Source organism: Oncorhynchus tshawytscha, linkage group LG02, assembly GCF_018296145.1.
Source record: "Oncorhynchus tshawytscha isolate Ot180627B linkage group LG02, Otsh_v2.0, whole genome shotgun sequence".
Taxonomy (NCBI): Eukaryota; Metazoa; Chordata; class Actinopteri; order Salmoniformes; family Salmonidae; genus Oncorhynchus; species Oncorhynchus tshawytscha.
Window position 1 is genome coordinate 1751972 of NC_056430.1, and position 18664 is coordinate 1770635.

The 18664-nt window shown below is 46.8% G+C and overlaps 2 protein-coding genes across 2 annotated transcripts in view; both read left to right on the forward strand.

Annotated features, from left to right (window-relative positions):
- The window catches only part of stab1 (stabilin 1), a 168508-nt gene extending 167532 nt beyond the window's left edge, over positions 1–976 (forward strand). Inside the window, exon 70 of the mRNA XM_042304863.1 lies at positions 33–976. Coding sequence (XP_042160797.1) covers positions 33–113 — 81 coding nt within the window. The 3' untranslated portion in view covers positions 114–976. The remainder of the gene's footprint in view (positions 1–32) is intronic.
- A 277-nt stretch (positions 977–1253) lies between these two features.
- LOC112234334 (formin-like protein 20) lies at positions 1254–4317 on the forward strand. The gene is made up of 2 exons (XM_042304872.1): positions 1254–2994; positions 3044–4317. Exons 1-2 carry the CDS (start codon positions 1254–1256, stop codon positions 4315–4317), a joined length of 3015 nt encoding a protein of 1004 aa, XP_042160806.1.
- The last annotated feature ends 14347 nt before the right edge of the window (positions 4318–18664 follow it).

An 18664-nucleotide genomic window follows, 5' to 3' on the forward strand; every position in this document is an offset into this window, starting at 1 on the left:
CTAATGGTTTAACATTTTCTTTCCCTGTCTAGGAAGAGGCAGAACCAGCAGCAGAAGAACCAGCAGAACCAGCAGAACCAGAAGAACCAGTTCCTCGACTACTGGATTTATGAGAACTCTAACAACATTATGTGGGCACTAAGAAAGGGCTGGAGTGAATAGACTTTCTGCATTTGAACAAACTATGCTGGGAATGTGTAAATAAAATATGACCTAGGCTTATATTTTCCAAAGACAATGGCTGGGATTCAATCCATAAAATGCTATCTGTGCTTTTTAAAGGAGATGGCTGGGATTCAATCCGTAAAATGCTATCTGTGCTTTTTAAAGGAGATGGCTGGGATTCAATCCATAAAATGCTATCTGTGCTTTTTAAAGGAGATGGCTGGGATTCAATCCGTAAAATGCTATCTGTGCTTTTTAAAGGAGATGGCTGGGATTCAATCCATAAAATGCTATCTGTGCTTTTTAAAGGAGATGGCTGGGATTCAATCCGTAAAATGCTATCTGTGCTTTTTAAAGGAGATGGCTGGGATTCAATCCGTAAAATGCTATCTGTGCTTTTTAAAGGAGATGGCTGGGATTCAATCCATAAAATGCTATCTGTGCTTTTTAAAGGAGATGGCTGGGATTCAATCCGTAAAATGCTATCTGTGCTTTCTTTTTAAAGCGGCGATGGCATTACTGACAAACACTATTAGAACTGACCTTAAAATATCAAACTTGTTAAAACGAGGCCTCCTTTAAAAAGGCGCATTGCCAGCAGTCCTATGCGTTATTCTAACTACATGCTTTGAATTGAATCCCGGAATCCTGAAACTCGGCAGTAGGTCTGTTTCCCCAAAACAATGTTAAGGGTCTTGGATTAGGCTGTTCAGAACTGGGTTGAAGACTCGCCCCTCCACACAGAAACAACACTGATGCAAAACGTCAGGCATGTTTATATGACACTGCATTAAAATATTCCTTCTATGCATCCCTTGTATAGATTATTGGTCATTATTTGATGGTATTAATTCTGTTACTACAACAATAATCATTTATACATATGAACTCCCTTTCACCCAACAATCCAATTTTTCATTTAAATGTGATTTTCCCCAGATTCATCGTTTTTTTTAGATTTAAGATGTATTATACAACACATACCAGATTAGTTTTTTCTATATATGTTAATCTACTGGACTGACACCATTAGAACCTGAAGTTCACGTTTACCTGACTTTAGTAGAAATCCATTTTTTTATTCTAAAATGTCAACTCAGCTTCCTTTTAAAGCCGCAAAACCTTCTCAAAGGGGGAGCTCCAAGCTCCACCCCCAGCGCTCTGCTCCTCAGAGGGAGCTCCACCCCCAGCGCTCTGCTCCTCAGAGGGAGCTCCACCCCCAGCGCTCTGCTCCTCAGAGGGAGCTCCACCCTCAGCGCTCTGCTCCTCAGAGGGAGCTCCACCCCCAGCGCTCTGCTCCTCAGAGGGAGCTCCACACCCAGCGCTCTCCTCCTCAGAGAGCTCCACCCCCCACCCCCAGCGCTCTGCTCCTCAGAAGGAGCTCCAACCCCAGCACTCTGCTCCTCAGAGGGAGCTCCACCCCCAGCGCTCTGCTCCTCAGATGGAGCTCCACCCCCAGTGCTCTGCTCCTCAGAGGGAGCTCCACCCCCCACCCCCAGCGCTCTGTTCCTCAGAGGGAGCTCCACCCCCAGCGCTCTCCTCCTCAGAGGGAGCTCCACCCCCCACCCCCAGCGCTCTGTTCCTCAGAGGGAGCTCCACCCCCAGCGCTCTCCTCCTCAGAGGGAGCTCCACCCCCCACCCCCAGCGCTCTCCTCCTCAGAGGGAGCTCCACCCCCAGCACTCTGCTCCTCAGAGGGAGCTCCACCCCCAGCGATCTGCTCCTCAGAGGGAGCTCCACCCCCAGCGATCTGCTCCTCAGAGGGAGCTCCACCCCCAGCGCTCTGCTCCTCAGAGGGAGCTCCACCCCCAGCGCTCTATTCCTCAGAGGGAGCTCCAGCCCCAGCGCTCTCCTCCTCAGAGGGAGCTCCACCCCCCACCCCCAGCGCTCTGTTCCTCAGAGGGAGCTCCACCCCCCACCCCCAGCGCTCTGTTCCACAGAGGGAGCTCCACCCCCAGCGCTCTCCTCCTCAGAGGGAGCTCCACCCCCAGCGCTCTGCTCCTCATGGGGAGCTCCACCCCAATGCTCTGTTCCTCAGAGGGAGATCCACCCCCAACGCTCTGTTCCTCAGAGGGAGCTCCACCCCCAGCGCTCTGCTCCTCAGAGGGAGCTCCACCCCCAGCGCTCTCCTCCTCAGAGGGAGCTCCACCCCCAGCACTCTGCTCCTCAGAGGGAGCTCCACCCCCAGCGATCTGCTCCTCAGAGGGAGCTCCACCCCAGCGATCTGCTCCTCAGAGGGAGCTCCACCCCCAGCGCTCTGCTCCTCAGAGGGAGCTCCACCCCCAGCGCTCTATTCCTCAGAGGGAGCTCCACCCCCCACCCCCAGCGCTCTGCTCCTCAGAGGGAGCTCCACCTCCAGCGCTCTCCTCCTCAGAGGGAGCTCCAGCCCCAGCGCTCTCCTCCTCAGAGGGAGCTCCACCCCCCACCCCCAGCGCTCTGTTCCTCAGAGGGAGCTCCACCCCCCACCCCCAGCGCTCTGTTCCACAGAGGGAGCTCCACCCCCAGCGCTCTCCTCCTCAGAGGGAGCTCCACCCCCAGCGCTCTGCTCCTCATGGGGAGCTCCACCCCCAATGCTCTGTTCCTCAGAGGGAGATCCACCCCCAACGCTCTGTTCCTCAGAGGGAGCTCCACCCCCAGCGCTCTGCTCCTCAGAGGGAGCTCCACCCCCAGGGCTCTGCTACTCAGAGGAGCCCCCCCCATCGCTCTGCTCCTCAGAGGGAGCACCACCCCCAGCGCTCTGCTAATCAGAGGGAGCTCCACCCCCAGCACTCTCCTCCTCAGAGGGAGCTCCACCCCCAGCGCTCTGCTCCTCAGAGGGCGCTCCACTCCCAGCGCTCTGCTCCTCTGAGGGAGCTCCACCCCCAGCGCTCTACTCCTCAGAGGGAGCTCCACCCCAGCGCTCTGCTCCTCAGAGGGAGCTCCACCCCCAGCGCTCTCCTCCTCAGAGGGAGCTCCACCCCCAGCGCTCTCCTCCTCAGAGGGAGCTCCACCCCCAGCTCTCTGCTCCTCTGAGGGAGCTCCACCCCCAGCACTCTCCTCCTCAGAAGGAGCTCCACCCCCAGCGCTCTCCTCCTCAGAGGGAGCTCCACCCCCCACCCTCAGCGCTCTGTTCCTCAGAGGAAGCTCCACCCCCGGCGCTCTCCTCCTCAGAGGGAGCTCCACCCCCCACCCCCGGCGCTCTCCTCCTCAGAGGGAGCCCCACCCCCCCCCCCCAGCGCTCTGCTCCTCAGAGGGAGCTCCACCCCCCACCCCCAGCGCTCTGTTCCTCAGAGGGAGCTCCACCCCCCACGCCCAGCACTCTGTTCCTCCTCCTCAGGGAGCTCCACCCCCAGCGCTCTGTTCCTCAGAGGGAGCTCCACCCCCAGCCCCTGTTCACTCACTGTTCCTCAGAGGGAGCTCCACCCATCCCCAGCGCTCTGTCCTCAGAGGGAGCTCCACCCCCCACCCCCAGCACTCTGTTCCTCAGAGGGAGCTCCACCCACCCATCCCCAGCGCTCTGTTCCTCAGAGGGAGCTCCACCCCCAGCGCTCTCCTCCTCAGAGGGAGCTCCACCCCCAGCGCTCTGCTCCTCAGAGGGAGCTCCACCCCCAGCACTCTCCTCCTCAGAGGGAGCTCCACCCCCAGCGCTCTGCTCCTCAGAGGGCGCTCCACCCCCAGCGCTCTGCTCCTCAGAGGGAGCTCCACCCCCAGCGCTCTGCTCCTCAGAGGGAGCTCCACCCCCAGCGCTCTGTTCCTCAGAGGAGCTCCACCCCCAGCGCTCTGCTCCTCAGAGGGAGCTCCACCCCCCCCGAGCGCTCTTTTCCTCAGAGGGAGCTCCACCCCCAGCGCTCTCCTCCTCAGAGGGAGCTCCACCCCCAGCGCTCTGCTCCTCAGAGGGAGCTCCACCCCCAGCACTCTCCTCCTCAGAGGGAGCTCCACCCCCAGCGCTCTCCTCCTCAGCGGGAGCTCCACCCCCAGCGCTCTCCTCCTCAGAGGGAGCTCCACCCCCAGCGCTCTGCTCCTCAGAGGGACCCCCCCCCCCCAGTGCTCTGCTCCTCGGGAGCTCCATGCCCCACCCCCGGGACTCTGCTCTCACAAAGCAGTGCACCCATCCCCCAGAATGGAGGGAAGAGAGTGAGATGAGCCGAGCTGCGGTGTTGGCTGGTGCAGCATGAACAGAGAGAAGGGAATGAGAGGGGGAGCCGAGCTGCGGTGTTGGCTGGTGCAGCATGAACAGAGAGAAGGGAATGAGAGGGGGAGCCGAGCTGCGGTGTTGGCTGGTGCAGCATGAACAGAGAGAAGGGAATGAGAGGGGGAGCCGAGCTGCAGTGTTGGCTGGAGCAGCATGGAAATGGTTCAATATGAATGGACAAAGCATCACCTTAGTCATCCCAGCAGATTGACCTTTGTCAGATGGCTGCTGGGATGACGAACAAGATTGACAGTGGAAACTGATCTTTAAAAAAAAACTGTAACCCAAACAGATTTGTCAAAATCAATATATTTATTCAATCTAACACTGAAGCGATCGAAATGTAAAGATATTTTCCATTGAGCTGACACACTACATGACCAAAAGTGTGTGGACACCTGCTCGTCAAACATCTCATTGCAAAAGTCATGGGCATTAATATGGAGTTTGTCCCCCTTTGCTGCTATAACAGCCTCCACTCTTCTGGGAAGTCTTTCCACTAGATGTAGGAACATTGCTGCTATAACAGCCTCCACTCTTCAGGGAAGTCTTTCCACTAGATGTAGGAATATTGCTGCTATAACAGCCTCCACTCTCCTGGGAAGACTTTCCACTAGATGTTGAACATTGATGCTATAAAAGCCTCCACTCTTCTGGGAAGGCTTTCTACTAGATGTTGGAACATTGCTGCTATAACAGCCTCCACTCTTTAGGGAAGGCTTTCTACTAGATGTAGGAACATTGCTGCTATAACAGCCTCCACTCTTTAGGGAAGGCTTTCTACTAGATGTAGGAACATTGCTGCTATAACAGCCTCCACTCTTCAGGGAAGGCTTTTTACTAGATGTTGGAACATTGCTGCTATAACAGCCTCCACTCTTCTGGGAAGGCATTCCACTAGGATGTTGGAACATTGCTGCAGGGACTTGGTTCCATTCGGCCACAAGAGTATTTGTGAGGTCGGGTACTGATGTTGGGTGATGAGCCCCGGCTCGCAGTCAGCCTTCCAATTCATCCCAAAGGTTTTCGATGGGGTTGAGGTCAGTCAAGTTCTTCCACACCGATCTCGACAAACCATTTCTGTATGCACCTCGCTTTGTGCACGGGGGCATTGTCAGGCTGAAACAGGAAAGGGCCTTCCCTAAACTTCTGCCACAAAGTTGGAAGCACAGAATCATCTAGAATGTCATTGTATGCTGTAGTGTTAAGATTTCCCTTCACTGGAACTAAGGGGCCCGAACCATGAAAAACAGCCCCAGACCATTATTCCTCCTCCACCAAACTTTACAGTTAACACTACACATTGGGGCAAGTAGAATTCTCATGGCATCCGCCAAACCCAGATCCATCCATTGGACTGTCAGATGGTGAAGCATGATTAATCACTCCAAAGACTGCATTTCCACTGCTTTCCAGAGTCCAATGGCGGCTAGCTTTACAGCACTCCAGCCGATGCTTGGCATGGCACATGGTGATCTGAGACTCGTGTGCGTCTACTCGGCCATGGAAACCCATTTCATGAAGCCCCCGACGAACAGTTCTTGTGCTGAAGTTGCTTCCAGAGGCAGTTGGGAACTCGGTAGTGAGTGTTGCAAACTAGCACAGACAACTTTTACGCTCCATGTGCTTCAGCACTCAGCAGTCGTGTTCTGTGAGCTTGTGGCCTACCACTTCGCAGCTGAGCCGTTGTTGCTCCTAGACGTTTTCACATCAAAAACAGCACTTAAAATAGACCTACCTATGATGGTGCTACATTGAAAATCTATGAGCTCTTTAAGGCCATTCTACTGCTAATGTTTGTCTATGGAGATTGCGTGGCTGCGTGCTCGATTTTATACACCTGTCAGCAACAGGTGTGGCTGTAATAGCCAAATCCACGAATTTGAAGATGTGTCCACATACTTATGTATATATAGTGTATTTTCTACAGATGGTCATACTACCAACAAACTATCTGTTGTTAAGAAACTGCTTGCTAGTGTTAGAAAAAGGTTTTAGTTTACGGTTAGAATAATGCTTTAGTTTAGGTTTAGAATAATGCTTTAGTTTAGGTTTATAATAATGCTTTAGTTTAGGTTTAGAATAATGCTTTAGTTTAGGATTAGAATAAGGCTTTAGTTTAGGTTTAGAATAATGCTTTAGTTTAGGTTTAGAATAATGCTTTAGTTTAGGTTTAGAATAAGGCTTTAGTTTAGGTTTAGAATAAGGCTATAGTTTAGGTTTAGAATAAGGCTTTGGTTTAGGTTTAGAGTGATGACATTTATTCACTTCCTAACTATTTTATTTGATGTTTGTATTGAATGTTTCATTACAATATTTAAAGCTTATACTAGCATATACATCTCTACAGTTGATTAATTATGCCTAGCTCTCTGTGAGAGAGAGAGAGAGAGAGACACACACAGAAAACAGGCATGAGAATATTTTAGGTGGTAATTGGCCATACCCCTCATTAAGTCCTGACCCAGGAACGGTGCTTACTAAAACCCATAATTAAAGTATAGTCAAAAGAACTGAATAGCATACTCTGAGTTGTCCTTATGTTAGGCCCTGATATGGCAATGCCATATGGCTGTGGGCTACACTCGTTCATTTAGCAGAAAATATATGCTTAGAATTATGTGGCATTTCTTATTATTTTATAGTATGAAGAATACAATTTAACATAGCTTAATAACATAGAAAGGGTATTTTCTCCAAACGATTTCAAAAGGAGGCACTTTCGGCTGTTCTGTGTTGAGGGGTTAACAAAGAAACTGGTCCTCCAATATGCTTAATTTATAGTTATTTATGTAACTTTAGTTGTGATACAAAACGTTGGCCTATATGTTTTCATTTTTAATACTGCATGATGGGACTCAAATTATGATTTTTAAAAAGTCGCACTACACTACACTGGACGTTGTGCAAGCTGGTAAACACGTATCCCGAGGCCATTTATTGTAGCCGAGGACTAAATCAAATTTGAGGAAAACGCTACTGAAGTTCTATCAACACATTGACTTTCGTACTCGCTTAGGAAAAACAGATCACTGCTACTCACCTTCTCGACAAGGCTCTCCCTCGCCCTCCTTTCGGCAAATCAGATCACGACTCTATTTTGCTCCTCCCTTCCTATAGGCAGAAACTCGAACAGGAAGCACCCTTGCTAAGATCTATTCAATGCTGGTCTGACCAATCAGAATCCATGCTTCAAGATTGTCTTGATCAAGTGGACTGGAATATGTTCCGGGTTGCCTCTGAGAATAACATTGACGTAAACACTGACACGGTGACTGAGTTCATCAGGAAGTGGATAAGGGATGTTGTTCCCACTGTGGCTATTAAAACCTAACCAAACCAAAAACCGTGGATAGATGGCATTATTCACGCAAAACTGAAAGAATGAACCAAAGCATTTAACCATGGCAAGGTGACTGAGAATATGATTGATTACAAACAGTGTTATTCCCTCAATCAAACAGGAAAAATGTCAGTACAGAGACAACGTGGAGTTGCAATTCAATGGCTCAGACATGAGACGTGTGGCAGGGACTCCAGACAGTCACGGATTACAAAGGAGAAAACACCCACGCTCCTGGACAAGCTAAACACCTTCTTCGCCCGCTTTGAGGATAACACAGTGCCACCGACGTGGGCCGCTCCCGAGAACTGTGGGATCTCGTTCTCCGTGGCCGAAGTGAGTAAGACATTTAAGAGTGTTAACCCTCGCAGGGCTGCAGGCCCAGACAGCATTCCTAGCCGCGTCCTCAGAGCATGCGCAGACGAGCTGGCTGGTGTGTTTACGGACATATTCAATCGCTCCCTATCCCAGTCTGCTGTCCCCACTTACTTCAAGATGGCCACCATTATTCCTGTACCCAAGAAAGCAAAGGCAACTGAACTAAATAACTAATCGCCCCATAGCACTCACTTCTGTCATCATGAAGTGCTTTGAGAGGCTAGTTAAGGATCATATCACCTCCACCTTACCTGACACCCTAGACCCACTTCAGTTTGCATACCGCCGCAATAGCTCCACAGATGACGCTATCGCCATTGCACTGCACACTGCCCTATCCCATCTGGACAAGAGGAATACCTATGTAAGAATGTTGTTCATCGACTACTTAAAGAATATATATGTATTTAACCTTTATTTAACTAGGCAAATCAGCTAAGAACAAATTATTTTACAATGATGGCCTACCCCGGCCACAACCTCCCCTACCCCGGTTCCTTATGTCCAGGTGGGAAAGGGCAGTGTGGAGTGCAATAGAGATATAGTGAGCAATAGAGCATCATCTGTGGATCTGTTTGGGCGGTATGCAAATTGGAGTGGGTCTAGGGTTTCTGGGATAATGGTGTTGATGTGAGCCATTACCAGCCTTTCAAAGCACTTCATGGCTACGGACGTGAGTGCTACGGGTCTATAGTCATTTAGGCAGGTTGACTTTGTGTTCTTGGGCATAGGGCCTATGGTGGTCTGCTTGAAACATGTTGGTATTACTGACTCGGACAGGGAGAGGTTGAAAATGTCAGTGAAGACACCTGCCAGTTGGTCAGCACATGCCCGGAGCACAAGTCCTGATAATCCGTCTGGCTCCGCAGCCTTGTGTATGTTGACCTGTTTAAAGTCTTACGTCAGCTACGGAGAGCGTGATCACACAGTCTTCCGGAACAGCTGATACTCTCATGCATGCCTCAGTGTTGCTTGCCTCGAAGCGAGCATAGAAGTGATTTAGCTCGTCTGGTAGGCTCGTGTCACTGGGCAGCTCGTGGCTGTGCTTCCCTTTGTAGTCTGTAATAGTTTGCAAGCCCTGCCACATAAGATAAGCGTCGGAGCCGGTGTAGTATGATTCAATCTTAGTCCTGTCTTGACGCTTTGTTTGATGGTTCGTAGGAGGGCATAGCAGGATTTCTTAGAAGCTTCCGGGTTAGAGTTCGACTCCTTGAATGCGGCAGCTCTAGCCTTTAGCTCAGTGCGAATGTTGCCTGTAATCCATGGCTTCTGGTTGGGGTATGTACGTACAGTCACTGTGGGGACGACATCCTTGATGCACTTATTGATAAAGCCAGTGACTGATGTGGAGTACTCCTCAATGCCATCGGAAGAATCCCGGAACATATTCCAGTCTGTGCTAGTAAAAATAGCAAAACAGTCCTGTAGCTTATCTGACCACTTTTTTATAGACCGAGTCACTGGTGCTTCCTGCTTTAATTTTTGCTTGCAAGCAGGAATAAGGATAGAATTGTGGTCAGATTTACCAAATGGAGGGAGAGGGAGAGCTTTGTATGCGTCTCTGTGTGTGGAGATTTTTTTTCCCTCTGGTTGCACATTTAACATGTTGATAGAGATTTGGTAGAACTAAGTTTCCCTGCATTAAAGTCTCCGGCCACTAAAAGCACCGCCTCTGGGTGAGTGGTTTCCTGTTTGCTTATTTCCTTATACAGCTGACTGAGTGCGGTCTTAGTGCCAGCATCTGTCTGTGATGGTAAATAAACAGCCATGAAAAGTATAGCTGAGAACTCTCTAGGCAAGTAGTGTGGCCTGCATTTTATCGTAAGATATTCTACATCAGGTGAGCAAAATCTAGAGACTTCCTTAGGTTTCGTGCACCAGCTGTTGTTTACAAATATGCACAGACAGCATCCCAGGTCTCTCCAGAGATGTTCGATCAGGTTCAAGTCCAGATTCTGGCTGGATCACTCAAGGACATCGAGACTTGTCCCGAAGCCACTCCTGTGTTGTCTTGGCTGTGTGCTTAGGGTTGTTGTCCTGTCTGTAGCAGGTTTTCATCAAGGATCTCTCTGTACTCATGGTCTCCCAGTCCCTGCCACTGAAAAAAAAACATCCCCACAGCATGATGCTGCCACCACCATGCTTCACCGTAGGGACGGTGCCAGGTTTCCTTCAGGCCAATGAGTTCAATCTTGGTTTCATCAGAATAGAGAATATTGTTTCTCATGGTCAGAGTCCTTTTGGCAAACTCCAAGCGCGCTGTCATGTGACTTTTACTGAGGAGTGGCTTCCGTCTGGCAACTCTTCCATAAAAGCCTGATTGGTGGAATGCTGCAGAGATGGTTGTCCTTCTGGAAGGTTCTCCCATCTCCACAGAGGACCTCTGTCAGAGTGATCACCTCCCTGACAAAGGACCTTCTACCCGATTGCTCAGTTTGGCCTGGCAGCCAGCTCTAGGAAGAGTCTTGGTGGTTTCAAACTTCTTCCCTTATAGAATGATGGAGGTCACTGTGTTCTTGGGGTCCTTCAATGCTGTAGAAATATTTTGGTACCCTTCCCGACATCTGTGTCTCAGGGCTCTACGGACAATTCCTTCGACCTCATGGCTTGGTTTTTTCCTCTGACAGGCACTGTCAACTGTGGGACCTTATATAGACAGGTGAGTGCCTTTCCAAATCATGTCCAAATCAATTGAATTTACTACAGGTGGACTCCAATTAAGTTGTAGAAACATCTCAAGGATGATCAATGGAAACAGGATGCACCAGAGCTCAATTTCAAGTCTTGAGCTTGGGTCTGGGTCTGCAAAGAGTCTGAATACTTATGTAAATGTGATTTCATTTATTTTTAATACATTTGCAAATATGTCTAAAAATCTGTTTTTGTTTTGTCATTATGGGGTATTGTAGATAAGGGGAAAACTGTTTAATCTGTAACAAAAAACCTGGACACAGTCAAGGGGTCTGAATACTTCTTGAATGCACTGCACACACACACTCTCTCTCTCAGGACTGACATTGCTCGTCCTAATATTCATATATATTTCTTAATTCCATTCTTTTAGATGTGTGTATTGTTGTGAATTGTTAGATATTACTGTGGGAACTAGGAACACTTGAGTTTCACTACACCTGCAATCACATCTGCTAAGTGCGTGCGTGTGACCAATCACATCTGCTAAATGTGTGTGTGTGTGTGTGTGTGTGCGTGTGACCAATCACATCTGCTAAATGTGTTTGTGTTTGTGTGTGTGTGTGTCCAATCACATATGCTAAATGTGTTTGTGTGTGTGTGTGTGTGTGTGTGTGTGTCCAATCACATATGCTAATTGTATGTGTGTGACCAATAACACTTCATTTGGATTTGAAAGGCTCTGATTCGTTTCTTGTTCAAGCTGCACAGACTTCATCAAGCTCCCATTCACAATTTGACTAGCACTTGATAAAATCCTCACCAGGCCTCGAATTTCCCAGCGGTGTCCCCTTTGTGTGGCTGTAGTGTCCCCTAAAAAAATATATGCCTTTTGCGGCCAAAGTTGCCGTTGTGCCCTTGGGCTGAATATAATAACTATAATTCCCTTCTCCCGGCTGCTCCGAAGCACCTCAACACAGATGGCTCAGATACTTCACCTCTTATTAGCCAACACCAGTCACTGTTTCAGCATGACAATGCCCCCGTGCACAAAGCGAGGTCCATACAGAAATGGTTTGTCGAGATTGGTATGGAAGAACTTGACTGGCCTGTACAGAGCACTCACCTCAACTCCATCAAACACCTTTGGAATGAATTGGAACGCCGACTGCGTGCAAGGCCTAATCGCCCAACATCAGTGCCCGATCTCACTAATGCTCTTGTGGCTGAATGGAAGCAAGTCCCCCGCAGCAATATTCCAACATCTAGTGGAAAGCCTTCCCAGAAGAGTGGAGGCTGTTATAGCAGCAATATTCCAACATCTAGTGGAAAGCCTTCCCAGAAGAGTGGAGGTTGTTATAGCAGCAATGTTCCAACTTCTAGTGGAAAGCCTTCCCAGAAGAGTGGAGGCTGTTATAGCAGCAATGTTCCAACTTCTAGTGGAAAGTCTTCCCAGAAGAGTGGAGGCTGTTATAGCAGCAAAGGGGGGACCAACTCCATAATAATACCCATGATTTTGGAATGAGATGTTCGACGAGCAGCTGTCCACATGCTATTGATCGTGTGTACACACAAAATTAAAAACACAAACTGTCATTTTGTGAGCCAAATCTCCAACTTGGGACCATTTTAACATTGCAGTAGATTACAACGCCGACGGACAAAGAGTATGTCGCCACAGCTCAACAAGAATAACCTGTGCAGTTGCCAACATCTCAGACATGTTGACACATTTACAACACCCCGGTATTCCTAGCACCAGAGCAAGACAGAAACGCAAATAAATAACTTTGTCTCCCCTCTGCATTTAAGCATCCCTTTCACAGCTCATTCTGAACAGGCCAAAGAAATTACAAGAACGATAGGCATGTTTATAGCCGCAGATATGCGTCCACCATTCTCGCTGGTTGAGAAGATGTCAGAAAGTGCCAGAACTTCATGAAACCAAGTCACATCATGAACTCTACCCATTTCAGCAAACAGGAAGTACCCCGCTCTATATAAGCACCCATTTCAGCAAACAGGTAGTACCAGCTCTATATAAGCACCAATTTCAGCAAACAGGAAGAAGCCGCTCTATTAAAACACCCATTTCAGCAAACAGGAAGTACCCCGCTCTATATAAGCACCCATTTCAGCAAACAGGTAGTACCAGCTCTATATAAGCACCAATTTCAGCAAACAGGAAGAAGCCGCTCTATTAAAACACCCATTTCAGCAAACAGGAAGTACCCGCTCTATATAAGCAAGCTAAAGCCAAACTTGGCAATGAATTTGCCAATGCACCCTGCGTTGCATTTCAGACAGATGGACCTTCAGGGAGAACTCTCTCTCTACAGAGAGATACTTAAGCTAGGCTACTTAACAGTGAAAGGCCATCACCCCAGAGGGAAATGTGACTTACCGCGCTACAGATGCAAAAGGGCACGGATTATTATGGATAGCCATTAGCACTCTCCCTGGGATTTATTATGGATACCCATTAGAACTCTCCCTGGGGTTTATTATGGATACCCATAAGCACTCTCCCTGGGGTTTATTATGGATACCCATAAGCACTCTCCCTGGGGTTTATTATGGATACCCATTAGTACTCTCCCTGGGGTTTATTATGGATACCCATTAGTACTCTCCCTGGGGTTTATTATGGATACCCATTAGAACTCTCCCTGGGGTTTATTATGGATACCCATAAGCACTCTCCCTGGGGTTTATTATGGATACCCATTAGTACTCTCCCTGAGGTTTATTATGGATACCCATTAGTACTCTCCCTGGGGTTTATTATGGATACCCATAAGCACTCTCCCTGGGGTTTATTATGGATACCCATTAGTACTCTCCCTGAGGTTTATTATGGATACCCATTAGTACTCTCCCTGGGGTTTATTATGGATACCCATAAGCACTCTCCCTGGGGTTTATTATGGATACCCATAAGCACTCTCCCTGGGGTTTATTATGGATACCCATTAGTACTCTCCCTGGGGTTTATTATGGATACCCATTAGAACTCTCCCTGGGGTTTATTATGGATACCCATAAGCACTCTCCCTGGGGTTTATTATGGATACCCATTAGTACTCTCCCTGAGGTTTATTATGGATACCCATTAGTACTCTCCCTGGGGTTTATTATGGATACATATTAGAATCCTCCCTGGGGTTTATTATGGATACATATTAGCACTCTCCCTGGGGTTTATTATGGATACATATTAGCACTCTCCCAGGGGTTTATTATGGATACATATTAGCACTCTCCCTGGGGTTTATTATGGATACATATTAGCACTCTCCCAGGGGTTTATTATGGATACATATTAGCACTCTCCCTGGGGTTTATTATGGATACATATTAGCACTCTCCCAGGGGTTTATTATGGATACATATTAGCACTCTCCCTGGGGTTTATTATGGATACATATTAGATTATGGATACATATTAGCACTCTCCCTGGGGTTTATTATGGATACATATTAGCACTCTCCCTGGGGTTTATTATGGATACATATTAGCACTCTCCCTGGGGTTTATTATGGATACCCATTAGCACTCTCCCTGGGGTTTATTATGGATACATATTAGCACTCTCCCTGGGGTTTATTATGGATACCCATTAGAATCCTCCCTGGGGTTTATTATGGATACCCATTAGCACTCTCCCTGGGGTTTATTATGGATACCCATTAGCACTCTCCCTGGGGTTTATTATGGATACCCATTAGCACTCTCCCTGGGGTTTATTATGGATACCCATTAGACTCCTCCCTGGGGTTTATTATGGATACATATTAGCACTCTCCCAGGGGTTTATTATGGATACATATTAGCACTCTCCCTGGGGTTTATTATGGATACATATTAGCACTCTCCCTGGGGTTTATTATGGATACCCATTAGCACTCTCCCTGGGGTTTATTATGGATACATATTAGCACTCTCCCTGGGGTTTATTATGGATACCCATTAGAATCCTCCCTGGGGTTTATTATGGATACCCATTAGCACTCTCCCAGGGGTTTATTATGGATACCCATTAGCACTCTCCCTGGTGTTTATTATGGATACATATTAGCACTCTCCCTGGGGTTTATTATGGATACCCATTAGCACTCTCCCTGGGGTTTATTATGGATACCTATTAGCACTCTCCCTGGGGTTTATTATGGATACATATTAGCACTCTCCCTGGGGTTTATTATGGATACATATTAGCACTCTCCCTGGGGTTTATTATGGATACCCATTAGCACTCTCCCTGGGGTTTATTATGGATACCCATTAGCACTCTCCCTGGGGTTTATTATGGATACCCATTAGCACTCTCCCTGGGGTTTATTATGGATACCCATTAGCACTCTCCCTGGGGTTTATTATGGATACCCATTAGCACTCTCCCTGGGGTTTATTATGGATACCCATTAGCACTCTCCCTGGGGTTTATTATGGATACATATTAGCACTCTCCCTGGGGTTTATTATGGATACCCATTAGCACTCTCCCTGGGGTTTATTATGGATACCCATTAGAATCCTCCCTGGGGTTTATTATGGATACATATTAGCACTCTCCCAGGGGTTTATTATGGATACATATTAGCACTCTCCCAGGGGTTTATTATGGATACATATTAACACTCTCCCAGGGGTTTATTATGGATACATATTAGCACTCTCCCTGGGGTTTATTATGGATACATATTAGCACTCTCCCAGGGGTTTATTATGGATACATATTAGCACTCTTCATTGGGTCCAGAAAAATTAAAGCAGTTATACAATTTTAAAAACATTGCAACCCGTTCACAACACACTGTGTTCCCTCAGGTACCTTCACCACTGTAATATATTTACAATACAAAATCAATGTGCACATGCTTGTATAGTACGTATGTTATCATGTGTGTGTGTGTATACATCAGTGCTTGTTTGTGTCTCTTCACAGTCCCCCCTGTTCCATAAGGTGTATTTTTATCTTTGAAAAAAAAATCTGATTCTACTGCTGCATCAGTTACCTGATGTGGAATAGAGTTCCATGTTGTCATGGCTCTATCTAGTACTGTGCGTCTCCCATAGTCTGTTCTGAACTTGGTGACTGTGGCATGTCTTGTGGGTCTTGTGCATGCATGGGTGTCCGAGCTGTGTGTTAGTAGTTCAAACAGACAGCTTGGTGCATTCAACATGTCAATACCTCTCACAAATACATGTAGTGAGGAAGTCAATCTCTCCTCCACTTTGAGCCAGGAGAGATTGACATGCATACTAGTCATGTCAGCTCTCTGTGTACATCCAAGGGCCAGCCGTACAACCCTGTTCTGAGCCAATTTCAATTGTCCAAGGTCCCCCTTTGTGGCAGCTGACCACACGACTAAACAGTAATATAGATATAGTTGGATGTGTAGTGGCAGTGTTTGTTGCTGGCATGTCATGTTTAAATGTGCTAATCTTGCCAATGTAAAGTAGTTGGCAATATCAGTCACTTTTGTGATGAGCCGTCTGATTCAATGCATGATGGAGCTGAGTTTGCCTTTGATGTGACTATGCTTAATCTGATGATTTACTTATTTTAATCAACTATGAACTACTATTTTAATCAACTATCAACTAGAACCCTAGCCCTTTTGAATATTCAGTACTACACAATTGATTTAATTATTTATTTATTAACGAACTAAATTACAACACACTTACATGACATAAGTCCCTAGTGGACTGACACGATATGACATCTTGGAAAGTGGAAAGTGGGTGGGGAATGGAAAGTGGGTGGGGAAGATAAAGAGAGGGAGGGACAAAGAGAGTCAATTTATTGTTCATACATTTGGAAGCTACACTCACAGAAATATGAATACTTAGCACCCTAACCACCACTCATTCAGATTAGAACTGCAATATATATTTACGCGTAGATGTCTTTCTCTGTTGTCTATCTGTTGAATTCGATGGCTCCTATGGTGAAGTTGTTGAGGGATGTAAGACCCTGGTTTGTCCACCAGAGGTTGCAATGTCCTTTGTAGTTGTAGAACTTCTCTGATCTTTTCCATTAAAATAGATACTTCAGACGTTTGTATCAGAGTCTATAGACAAAGTTCCAGGACAACTTTTTACATGCACAGCTGTAGACTGGGAATGTTTCTGGACTCCTAGGTGAGGTTTTCTTCTGTAGAGATTGAGAGTTTCAGGGCTTCTAACAATTTTGTGACGTTCAGCTGACACTGTCTGTCAGGCTGGTCTGTAGAGTTAAAATCATTTTGTGACGTTCGGCTCACAGTCCATCTACGTGGTCTGGTCTCGGTACACAAAAGTTTCTAACCATTTCAACATGTAGCCTCACATCTTTCTGGTATGATATGTTAATTCTTAGCAAGTCCTTTTAAGCACTCTGGCCAAAGAGGACGTTCCATTATGCTGGCACAAACACTGAGCTCACTGGTCGTGGCTAAAATCACATTGCTATCTTCACAAAAGTATTCTTATATTTAATCATATAATTTTTTTACAACATTTAGATGTAAACCTGATACATAGAATGGTTGTGTTTTCAGAGTGTTAACCCACTGTTCCTAGGCCGTCATTGTAAATAAGAATTAGTTCTTAACTGACTTGGGACTGGGGGTCAGTATTGAGTACCTTGGATAAAAAGGTACCCAGAGTACCCAGAGCCTGCTACTCATGTCCAAAAGCTAGAATATGCATATAATTAGTAGATTTGGATAGAAAACACAAAAGTTACTAAAACTGTTTGAATGATGTATGTGAGTATAACAGAACTTATATGGCAGGCAAAAACCTGAGAAAAAAATCCAACCAGGAAGTGGGAAATCTGAGGTAGTAGTTTTTCAACTCATTGCCTATCGAATATACAGTGTCTGTGGGGTCATATTGCACTTCCTAAGGCTTCCACTAGATGTCAACAGTCTTTAGAACCTTGTTTCAGGCTTCTACTATGAAGGGGGAGAGAAAGAGCGCTCTTTCAATCAGGTGTCTGCCATGAGCTGATCACGCGCTCTCCCGTGAGAGGTAGTTTTGTTCCATTGCATTTCTAAAGTGCACAAGGAATTCTCCTGTTGGAACATTATTGAAGATTTATGATAAAAACATCCTAAAGATTGATTCTATACATCGTTTGACATGTTTCTATGAACTGTAATATAACTTTCGTGACATTTTGTCTGAACAAGTGATTGCGCATTATGCAAAACAAAACAAACATTCATTGTGGAACTGGGATTCCTGGGAGTGCATTCCGATAATGATCATCAAAGGTAAGTGAATATTTATAACGCTATTTCTGACTTTTCTGACACCTTTCCTTCTTTGGAAAATGGCTGGATGTTTTTCTGTGACTAGCGCTGGACTAGCGTGGGGGCTGTGCATTGGCAAAGTGGGTGGGGTTATATCCTTCCTGTTTGGCCCTGTCCGGGGGTGTCCTCGGATAGGGCCACAGTGTCTCCTGAACCCTCCTGTCTCAGCCTCCAGTATTTATGCTGCAGTAGTTTGTGTGTCGGGGGGCTAGGGTCAGTTTGTTATATCTGGAGTACTTCTCCTGTCTTATCTGGTGTCCTGTGTGAATTTAAGTATGCTCTCTCTAATTCTCTTGCTTGCTGCTTGGGGCTTTAGGCCGGGTTTCTGTACAGCACTTTGAGATATCAGCTGATGTAAGAAGGGCTATATAAATACATTTGATTTGATTTTGACTTTTAACGTTAGAGTATTTTTTAGGCAGGCCAAACTCTCTAGACAAAGCATTCCTTTGGTGGATACTGAAAGGCAGAGAGGGAAAGATCCCTCTAAATTTACGACCAGCTGTTAAGTCATAAAACCAGCCCAACTGCCCCCTCTTCTCTCCTGTGGGCTGTTATCTGTCCACCATGTTCCAAGCTGATCTGGCACCTTTGATCCTCACCAAGGAGAGTCCAATTTCATTTAAGGTGCTCCAAACCTTTTTACTATCATTCTTGATATAATTTCTCA